We start from the raw sequence: 11,491 nt of genomic DNA, 5'->3' as shown, positions 1-11,491 counted from the left end.
CCGGCGTGCGCCCTGTTTTCTTTTTCCTTTCGCGTATATAAATGTATAAATACATACATTTTTTCCTTCCCGTCCGTTCTGGGAGGTGAAACGCTGGTGCGAGCCGAAGGGGCTGTTTCAAATGTATAAATACATACATTTTTTCCTTCCCGTCCGTTCTGGGAGGTGAAACGCTGGTGCGAGCCGAAGGGGGCTGTTTCACTTTAATGATGCGGTGGGGCTCCTCTCAGGATCGTGTTGCATGATCTGCATTTTGAATGAAGGAGAAGACCTTTTAAAATATATTAAGTGCGTATGCCTGTGCACGCACGGTGAAATCGGTGTCAGTCAGTCTCGGTTGAATTTGAGTGCGGTTATTATTATTAAAGCATCAGGAGTGGCCACACGGGGGTTTGGTTTTTTTTCCTTCTTATTAAGCATATTAAAAGATTTTTTTTTTTTAGTATAACTATTTTCTTCTCTTAAAAATTATGTGTACACAGATATGCACACTATATGTGTGCGTCTGAAACTCGCAAGGGTTTAGTTTCAGGCTGGGAACACCGAGGTGGGTAAAATAAAACCCTCAAAAATTTTTTTTTTTTTTTTTTTTTTTTGGAAAAAAAAAAATAATTTTAAAAAAAAACCCCAAATCGCTTTTGAGAAAAAACAAAACTTTTTTTTTTTTTTTTTCTGGCAAAGTAATAATAATCTTTAAAAAAGAAACCCCAATGCAAACTGAAACAACCATGTCCGGAGAAGTGCGTTTGAAGCAGTTGGAGCAGTTTATTTTGGATGGGCCAACTCAGACTAATGGGCAATGCTTCAGCGTGGAAACCTTGCTGGATATACTCATCTGCCTTTATGATGAATGTAATAATTCCCCTCTGAGAAGAGAGAAGAACATCCTTGAGTATCTAGAGTGGGGTAAGTTTGAATGTGTTTATTTTGTGTACATCCATCCATGTTTCTCTCTGCTTTGTATAATATCTCTGTTATTTATGTGTAAGAAGGGACTGTTTATAACTCAGTGTTTTACTGGGAAGTGTTATCAGTTTTGCTGTTTTTAAACATGGTGGTGGTGCTAAAAAGAAATCCATATTGGTTATTTGTCTTTGAGGTATGCGTGTAAAACATACATTATTTTTTTTTTCTTTTTTTTTTTTTCTTTTTTGACATGGATCAGACTCTGGTACATGAGGCATATTTGTTTGCCTTTGGGCCCAGCTGTTGAGTTTTGTATCCTAAAGTTGCTGGGAATATAGAAGGGTGATGGCTAAATTCTCTGCCTGGAAAAAAGATCAGTACACAATCCTCTGATTTGCATCTGCAGTCAGATCTATACTGCTTTAAAATAAAAGGTGTGGATCAACAAGAAAATCCTCCGGCTCTCTTAAACGATATGGGTTTGAAATGTCTGTGAAAATGGAGAAAATGACGTTCTCTTCTTTAGCATAAAATCATTGCTGACTTAATTAGATTGATTTTCCTGGTGAGGAAAACAAAGTTGAAAAGCAGAATGAAATTGTGTGTCCCCCCAGCACCCTTTCCATTTTCTTTCTTCGTTTTGGGGAGATAGGGTATTTGCAGATTTTTAAATGAAAACAGGTGACTGATAGTGTTCCAGTTCTTCTTAAGTTGTCACAGAACTGGTTGTCTCTATGTTTTTCTTTTTAATTTGTTTTCTTCCTCCTCCTAAATATACATGCAAAACAGAAGATGCAGTCTGACATAAGAACCTTGATGAGAACGGTTACTGTATCTGACCTTCAAACTTCAAAGTCATGCTGCACTTCTGCATTTACATGCAGAACCACTTACCGCATTTGCTTTGTAATAAATACATCAGCAGGCCTCCTTTATTAAAAAAAGCACATTTTCGAAACGCGTAACAGGCATCTGATTAATTAGCTGGTTGATCTCTTCATAATGAAGTTACTGAGGAAAGACATTGTTTTGATAACTGATCTAACAACTTGAGACTGATACGTATGTGCTTTATTTTCCTGCTCCTCACTGTGGTCATACTGACATCTAAAGGACATCTGACTCAGTAATTAAGTTTCTTGTACTGTTCGTATTGCACTGATCTTTGTTTTCTTATTATTTGGAGGAACAGGCTATAATTAATATATTCTAGCTAAGGAGGAAATAGTAATTAAAAGTACTTCTGAAGAATATTCCCTCCAAAACTGTCACTGTGGCATACAGAAGCTGTGAAAGACTGGAAAGATAGGGTGGCTCCAGGGGTATTTTGTATGCGAGAACTTAGTGTAGTCTGCAGTGGATCTAGCCAGCTGATATCCTGTAAATAATAATTAAAAGTTAACCATATCAATATGATGAGAGTAACAGTGTGTTCGGGACCCATTGTATCGAGTGCTGGTGCAGTGGTAGTTGTTTGATGGATAAATGCATCATTCCAAGGCTCTGACAGTACCTGAAGATTTCTGTAATAAATTTTACAGGCTGCTAATGGAAATAATGCACTGTTTTGGAAAGGCTGGAATAAGGGTTCTTGCTGGCCTGTTTTTCCTGCTACTTTTCTGCACTCATGCTCCAACTGTGCCTTAGCAGGACTCTCGAGCTTCAGATGAGACCAGTTCCCTCCTGTTTTCAAGGCTGAGTTGCCCGAGTCCTCTGTCTGCTCCCAGCTCTGCTATCCGGACTTCTACCCTGAGAGTTTTTTCAAGAGGGTTTGTGAGGTGAATTGCAAGAGCAACGGTTTCTAGTACCTGCCGTTGGAAGTGTCTGTGTGAATGATGTCTTTATCCTGCAAACACTCACAGGAGTTGTCTCTTCTGAAAGCCAGCCCTCCTAGGGAAACCAGCGGTCTCTGGCATTTCTGTTGTGAAATCAGGTTCTTATAGAGGTAGCGTACCCTCCAGTGCTTGGGTGCAGTGACGTTACTAAGGGTACCCTGTTCTTTGGTGTAGTTGTGACCTCGCATATCTGTCTCCCCAAAAGGGGGAACAATGCAAGTGGTTGATTAGAAAGAGGTTATATGTGGTTTTAAAGTCAGAGACATGAAGAGTAGTGGCAGAAGCGGAAGGCTGGCAGCCAGAAATTGTATGCTGTGCCCCTGCCTCTGTCAGTGACTCAACGTTGAAGTGCTTTCAGCTCAGTTTTTTTCAGCTTCCCTATTTGAACAGTAGGGAAAACACCACCAATTTTACACCAGGGAGTTCTGAAAGCTGCTGTATGTGAAGCACTCTTAGTTTTGAAGAGCATCCATGGATGTGTATTTTTATTTAAGCTGTTCTAGGTTTGAGATGTTACATGCTGTATTTCATGTAAGACTGAGTATTTATAGCACAATCTAAATTTTTTGGGGGAAAGGGTTAGGAGGTATTCTAGCATAGAAAAGCTAATATGGTCTTAGCGATAGCCATGTGAGTGCTGCTATATTTAGGGGAACTAAGAAGCTTCATGTTCTAGTCCTTGGATCTTTTAGGACTGTTTTATGAACTTGTTACCTAGTTCTGTAATCTATTAAAAAATTAACCAGGGTAAAACAGATGAGCATCTGAACTGGTTGTTCATCTTTTCTTTTGGATTGATGTTAGAAATTTAACTCAGGAAATGGAGAAAATGAGGTCTCTGCAATGTGAAGTTGAGTTTTACATTTTTGTAGGTTGTCAGTCTTTTTGAGGTGCTGGAAATGATGTTAGACTGGTTTGAAGGGTCAGGTGAATTACTTTGTGATCTAGAATCTGCATAGCTTCTAAAATAGTTTTTTTTTTTTGCTTAAAGTGAAAACATAATTACTTTGCCTATTTTTATACATTATTAATTTTGTGACGTGAATAAGATGATTTGACTTTGTTGTTTATTTTATATGGGTATTTTATATGCAAAGACAACCATGGAAACAACCGGTGTATTTGAGTTCTGAGGGTTAAATCAGGGCACGTTTTGAGGTGACGGGAAGGAAACGAAACATTTAGATTTGGCTTGTTCTATGTATTTGATGCTAGTTTTCATTCTTACCTCTATTGATAGTTGTATTTGTGATTTAGAAAAGGGATTGTCTAATTATAGCAACTGGAGCTTACCAGAGAAAGCTATTCAGAATTCCAAGCGTTTTGCTTTTTCTTTTCTACATGTGTATAAGTTGCCACAATGACTGAAGACTGTGAGGGAGGTAATGAAGGCTGATAAGCTGAACTTGAAAGGAAAATACAGTGATAGAAAGAACCTTTTAGAGATGTTTTTGTTCTGGGAAAACTTCCTTTACAATGGCACCGATTTGAATTGGTTTTAAAAACAAACTAGAACAATGTTATTTAGGATGCATTGAAAGAAGACTAGAATAAACTGCAAAATATGTGGAGATACAAGGGAGGGAAGATGCAGGGCACTGCCAATAGCATGGTGAGGTTAGTGACTTGTTTGAATCTGTTCTCTTGTAGGAAAAATGTAAACTGTCCTTTAGTGGGTGTTATGTTGGGTTTTTTTCTACCAAAGGAGGCTTTGGAAGATGGATTAAATTGTTCTCATTTCATCTCTAGTAGAACTGGAATGTTGTGGTGTTTATGCAGTGCTGATATGGTCATAGGCTAGACCGTCATCATTGGTCTCGTGCTTCTGTTGTTCAGATCTGCAGCATCTCTTCTGGCCATTAAAAATGGTTCTATCATCATAAACCTGTTTTTTCAAGACAGACTTGTGGAGAGGTTGTGTTTTCTTTCTGGCAGTTTCTCTCTCTCTCTCTTTCTCTCATGTTTTTTCTTAAGAAAAAATGGTATACCCATTTTCGAGCTAGGTTTGTTTTTAAATATTAGTAACAAAAGAAAACAAAATCTTGCCTCTAGACTCCTGCATCTCTTCTGCGTTATTCGTCTGTTTGTAGGTCATGAAAGAAATCACAGGCATTTTCAGCTAGAGTTGCTTATATTCTGTTTTTAAAACAGACTGTTAAAAAAATCCTTCATTTAGGTCCTATTCTTAGCAGAGACAGCAGCAAAAGACTTAGCACTCAGCTTCTTTAAGTGTTCCTTATTTTTTTGAAAGTAGATTTGGCGCTTTAGTACTATCTAACCCATTAGAAATTTTTTTAAAAATATACATTTTAGGAATTATAATTGTTTTTTTCTTACTATAGTCATACAACTGGGAACACCTCTTGGTCTGATTGTCATACACGAAAACAGTTATTAAATTCTTTTTGGAAAAGAATGAGCGTCCTGCTTGAGAAGGCCGCTTAATGTGCTTAAGCATATATCTAATTTTAAATGTGAGTTGTTTCATTGCCTGCAGCTGGGGTGTTTGGAGGTATGGGGATCTATCTATGTTGAAGTCGTTGTGGCACTCTTGACGCATAAATTTCTGTCTTTGTTTATGATAGCACTTTACTGCTTATTTACGTAAATTGTTGTTTCTGTTATATAGTTGCAGCTAACAAATGCTTTTTATTGATTAGGGTGAGAGAAGGAGGTTCTTCAATGCTGGCAAATAGAAACGACCTTCCAATCTCCATGTTTCAGAATACTGTGTAAACAGCTTTTATAGAGATGCAGTTTTATACCAAATTACTTGAAAAAGAAATTGCAAGAAAGAACGTGGAATGGTTGCCTGTGGAGACCTTGCTGTTAGGTAGCTCTGTGTTTAACCTCTGTACCTTTTGAATTGTGACCTCTCCCACATTTATTTCAGTTTTGATTCTTGTCTTGAACAGAGGAAACTAATTACTGTAAGTTAATCAACAGTTATGATGTGATCAAATGAGCTGTGAGACCATCCAGTTAATTCTACTTGTTTTGCATTAGAGTTAAAGCCAGTTTCCAGTAGAGTGAGGCATTAACCCATTGTAACATGTTTGTTTCTTAACACATTTACAGTACACCAAGTTTTTTAAACTTATTTTTACTTAAAATTAAGTTTTGTAAGGATGTTCCTTTTGAAGTGTTCCTTATTTTGTTGAAAGTAGACTTTGGCGCTTAGTACTATCTAACCCATTAGAAATTTTTTTAAAAATATACATTTTAGGAATTATAATTGTTTTTTTCTTACTATAGTCATACAACTGGGAACACCTCTTGGTCTGATTGTCATACACGAAAACAGTTATTAAATTCTTTTTGGAAAAGAATGAGCGTCCTGCTTGAGAAGGCCGCTTAATGTGCTTAAGCATATATCTAATTTTAAATGTGAGTTGTTTCATTGCCTGCAGCTGGGGTGTTTGGAGGTATGGGGATCTATCTATGTTGAAGTCGTTGTGGCACTCTTGACGCATAAATTTCTGTCTTTGTTTATGATAGCACTTTACTGCTTATTTACGTAAATTGTTGTTTCTGTTATATAGTTGCAGCTAACAAATGCTTTTTATTGATTAGGGTGAGAGAAGGAGGTTCTTCAATGCTGGCAAATAGAAACGACCTTCCAATCTCCATGTTTCAGAATACTGTGTAAACAGCTTTTATAGAGATGCAGTTTTATACCAAATTACTTGAAAAAGAAATTGCAAGAAAGAACGTGGAATGGTTGCCTGTGGAGACCTTGCTGTTAGGTAGCTCTGTGTTTAACCTCTGTACCTTTTGAATTGTGACCTCTCCCACATTTATTTCAGTTTTGATTCTTGTCTTGAACAGAGGAAACTAATTACTGTAAGTTAATCAACAGTTATGATGTGATCAAATGAGCTGTGAGACCATCCAGTTAATTCTACTTGTTTTGCATTAGAGTTAAAGCCAGTTTCCAGTAGAGTGAGGCATTAACCCATTGTAACATGTTTGTTTCTTAACACATTTACAGTACACCAAGTTTTTTAAACTTATTTTTACTTAAAATTAAGTTTTGTAAGGATGTTCCTTTTGGTTGGTTTTGTTCTTTTGGGCTAGGGAAGTTTGGAGGTATTCAGAGGCTGCCTGACAGGCTTTGGGGCTTGTGTATTTAGGTTGACTGACTTTGGCAGTGATGTCCTTTTTATTGCAAAGTAGTACGGCTTGCTTAGATAGACAGCTAACTAATACTTCATTTTCAGGAATTTTAGGAATGCCTTTATTCTGTACAGAAATTCCTAGCATGCTTTGGTCTAATGGGGACAAATGGAGAAATACAATTATATGAGTTACTCTGCTCAGTGGGCATTATAAACCTCATGACAACACAATAAATTCCCTGTTACTAAGACATTCCATGTTAAAGGGTTAATCCAGTAGTTTATTTGTGGGACCATCATAACTGTAAAATGTACTGCTGAAGGTGTGTTTGAATTCTTAACCTCTGTGTAGCATATGATGCTGTGCGTGTGTGTACCTGATTAAACTCCTTCCTTGTCTTTTGGCCCTTCTCTCCTGAACTTTACTGACATACTCTTTTATAACCTGTAGCATATCACTAGTTCACAGTTGACTGAAAGAAGGATATTGTGCTATAAGAACAATGAGCTTATTTGGCCTGATATAGTTTAGTGCTTTGTGTTATATATATATTTTTTTTTTTCTTTTTTTACAAAGATCGAGAGAAACTACCTTTCTTTTTGAAGCTCTGTCTTACGCCCGTATATCAGTGCTTGAATTCTGAATAGTAGCAGCAAATAAAAGTAATTTCACTTCTGAGTCATACCTTGGATGGATAGTCAAGTGCCAGTGTTGTTTTGAAATTTTATTGCGAATAAATTGCAAATACAGAATTTCCAGATACAAAGTGGATGCAGGCTACTATCCTGGAAATTATTTTTCCCACATTATTTTCTGAACCGTATATCAGTGCTTGAATTCTGAATAGTAGCAGCAAATAAAAGTAATTTCACTTCTGAGTCATACCTTGGATGGATAGTCAAGTGCCAGTGTTGTTTTGAAATTTTATTGCGAATAAATTGCAAATACAGAATTTCCAGATACAAAGTGGATGCAGGCTACTATCCTGGAAATTATTTTTCCCACATTATTTTCTGAAAGTGGACACTGTAAGTTATCCCGGATGTGTCTTTGCAAAATATTAACCCTTTCATAGCATGCCTAATTACTTTTATACTGCAAAAAATTTACCATCTCCATTCTCCATTTGCACAGATGACTTCCAGAAGCAATTATATCCTGTTGCTAAGCTGTAAAACCTGAATAAAAAAGGTGCAGTGGATAGATAAGACAGAATTAAAAGAAAAGGCCAGCTCCTAGACTCTTAAGTTTTATCTTTTGGCAAAGCAGGCATTCCTTCCATAAGCATTTGTACTGGTTTAATTTGATTTTCTTTTTCTGGCTGAACAACTAGAATATTTTGTTCTACTGTGGTCTGACTTACCTCAACACATTATTTTTCTAAAATCCTCATTAAGCTTGGGAATGCCACTAATGTGGAGTAAAATCTTTAAAAAATGCAAGTGATTTAGGTCAGTCATGTGCAATCTTTTGTTAACTACAAGATTTTTATTTCAAATAGTTTAAACATGACATTAGGCTTAATAATAACTGCAAAAATCTTCTATTCAGACAGGTCAGTTTGCTTTATTTCTAGTAATACAGCCTAATTAGGTTTACTAGTGGTCACCATGGATAAAATCCACATGAGGTGTATCCAGACTCCTAAGACTTTGTGTTTCATAATTCTTCCTTATCCGTATCCAGACTTCCAGTTTGATTTAAATTAGTTTTGTTACACAATATTGTAGGTTTCTTTTATTCTTAGGGATCAGCTTCTTAGTGCACCTTCTCTCTGCATCTTTTTGAAAAGTTTTTGATCTGGAGCTTGTAGATGTTATGAACTGCAGTATTTTGTAGGCCATTTTGAGGAAAAAAGCCCAACCTTTTAGATATATTTTGTTCAGCAATTTAGTAGAAATGTATTGTAATTTTTTTTGTAGAAAGACTAGGTGAGTTTAGAGTGGCGTCCCTAAGAGGAGAGAAAAAGCATTCATAGATGTTAATAACAGTAATTACATTTCCTTCAAACGTTGTGTGATTAGGCCAGCAACGCTTCATTGCTTTTTTGTTCGTTTTTTTTTCAGTCTCAGAAGTCTGGGCTTGGAAGAGGACTCTGTTGTCTTAGCTCGGGAGCATGGAAGTACTCGTTCTCAGAGTGGAGGGTACATGAGCAGTTTTACTGTGTAAAGTGATTTCTTTTTTTTTTAATTTTTTTTTTTTTTTAAGTATTCCCTCTCACTGTTGCCCATGTTTCATCCTTTTCATCTTAAAATCCTACCTTATTTAGGCTTGTGTGACTGTCCTGCTTGTGAGGTGTCCCCATTTCTGAGTTCTTCCTCCTTTCCGTTCTGTGTGTTTTTCACCGGTAATGTTATTCCAAAGCAAAGCTTTGACGTACTTACCTCCTCTAAGCTGAGGCCTCCTTCTCTTCTTCCCTGCTTCCATTCTGTTGCTTTTCAACCGAGCAAGATCTCAGTTTGTCTTTCTAATACAATGTGGCTATCCATGTGTCAGTCTGATCTTTCCATGGCCAAAATCTTGGTTTCTGGGTTTCGATTGTTTTTTTTTTTTTCCTTGTTTCTCCCCAGTCATCCCCAAGCTTTCATGATTTTGTTGGTCAGGTTCATAATAATAGAGATTGTGTGTGGAGAATGGTAACAAAATGTGGTCACCTGTGTGAGAAATACACACAGGCTTTACCTACAGGTGCATCCACACAGCGTTTTCTGTAAACACCCTGTATATTTCTTACTAGATCCAGTACATATCAATTGATTTACTAACATGAATCATTTCTACTTGTAAGGTCTTGTAGAGCTGGGGCCTTGGGCTGTTTGTTCTGGCTGTGAGTAAGAAGTTGTGATCTGTTTTACTCCGGCAGTCTAAATATGAAGAGACTTAAGTGAGAGTATAGCTTTATCATTTTAATACCTAAAACTAAAATAAAGAAGTTGTAGGAACGGTGGCGACAACTTTTGTTACAGGAATGCAAAGTGGTTTAAGAAAATGTCATTCGTGCTGCGGGGACACCGCAGTCCCAAGGTGTTTCCTGCTCTTGCTCATTCAAGCTCTGTCACCTTTACCACGCTGCCTTTTGTAAATAAAGCACTGTGTTGTTTGAATGTTTTGCAGGACACATAGTAACAAGAGGAGAAGGAAATAGAAGTTGGAATTTTGATTGTAACTCGCTGGTTTTATCTTGGGTGGGGGCTGACTTGATGGTGTCTTGAGGCTGGCTAAATCCACTGATCTCTGTTTTGCCAATGCTTATGTGGGCAGAGGGACATAATCCAGTCGAAAACTAACCCTGCAGAAATGTGTTGAAATCTGTTGATCCGGTTGTGTGAAGAGATTGTACAGGTGTTTGTACAAAAGGAGGGGGCTAGGACTCTGACAGCCCAGACTTCAGTGGCTTCACCTACTGTAGCTCCCGTGCTCCAAGTTTAGAGGCTGCTTCCCAGATTCCCTCCAACATACAAGGAAGCTACAATTTTGAGCCAAATTTTAATGTTACCAGCTTTTTCTGATAGCTATTTGGTGTAGAAATTCAGTGAGCCTTTTTGTTTCTGTAACAGTAACCAAAACTTTTCTTCTTGCAATGAGAAAATTTCTAATCATGAATAGGGGTCTTCAGAATAAGTGTCTGATTTTGATGATGGCAATTCCTTGGAAAAAGGAAGTGTTGGTGTGTTTCTGTATTTTGTGGTATTTGGCGTAGTATCACTCAGTGTCTTTAAACAGTTTTCCTTTTATGTTTTGTAACTGAAAGACTAGGATTTTTATATTAACACACTTGGAATAGTTTTCTTCTATTTCCCCCAACTTCTAGAAAACACTTGATGTCGTTCAATTTTGTGATAATTTAAAAGGATCCTTTTATAATTTTCGTAGGGACTGACACAAAAGAGACTTGTTTTTGCTGTGATCCGATATGTTAGAGGGAAATTATAGAAGCCACTTCCTACGCAAATAGAAATTTGCAGAGAAAATCATTATCATTTAGCTGTGCTGTTTCTGTCCTAAGACGCTTTATTTTGTTGTGTCACTCCACCCCCAATATTGACTATTTTTACCTTCATAGCTAGCAATCACTTTTGGCTAACGAAAGATGTATTTCTAAACTTCTGTATCTTTGCAAAAGTTGTAATTTAACTCTTGAAATAAATTTAGGCAAATTGTTTTTTCTGGAACTCAGTATTTGGTAGGCTGGCTTTTTTGTTTTCTTTAGATGTGTGTTACCTATTTTTCTGAAAGTAAAGAGGGACTTAATGTCTCCACTGATGATAATCCAGACTCAAAAAGCAAACTCCATTTAGAGTTAAGGTTACTAAGAGAAAATGGTATATGATGTGTATTACCACAGCTGGTGTGTATTATTTTGTTAACTTTGTATTTCTTGGTTAACTTGATCCTCTAGTAGCACTTTGACTTGAGAGAAGGTGATCTGGGAACCAGTTGCTTCTAGTGACGTAGTTTCTTAACTACTTCAGTGAGTATCTGGACAAATACGCCGTTGAGTATATGCTGCCTGAGCTCATGTTAACACCTGAAAAGTCTGTTCCTGGGTGATCTACCAGAGATCTTATCTGATCTTACGGCAGTAGCCCTAGTGCTTTAACTGTCTGGGGGGGGAAAAGGGGGTGTGTGGG

General features: G+C 37.2%; 1 protein-coding gene across 4 annotated transcripts in view; it reads left to right on the top strand.

Moving 5' to 3' along the window:
- The first annotated feature begins 686 nt into the window (after nt 1-686).
- CDC42BPA (CDC42 binding protein kinase alpha) overlaps nt 687-11,491 on the top strand; it is a 210,663-nt gene continuing 199,858 nt past the window's right edge. For all 4 annotated transcript variants that reach the window (XM_019473719.1, XM_019473720.1, XM_019473718.1 and 1 more), the window contains exon 1: nt 687-906. In XM_019473719.1, coding sequence (XP_019329264.1) covers nt 711-906 — 196 coding nt within the window. In that variant the 5' untranslated portion in view covers nt 687-710. The remainder of the gene's footprint in view (nt 907-11,491) is intronic.

The sequence above is a fragment of the Aptenodytes forsteri genome, unplaced genomic scaffold (assembly GCF_000699145.1).
Source record: "Aptenodytes forsteri isolate BGI_AS27 unplaced genomic scaffold, ASM69914v1 Scaffold280, whole genome shotgun sequence".
NCBI classification, from domain to species: Eukaryota; Metazoa; Chordata; class Aves; order Sphenisciformes; family Spheniscidae; genus Aptenodytes; species Aptenodytes forsteri.
The sequence above is the reverse complement of the archived record's forward strand: the minus strand, read 5'-3'. Positions and strand labels throughout refer to the sequence as shown.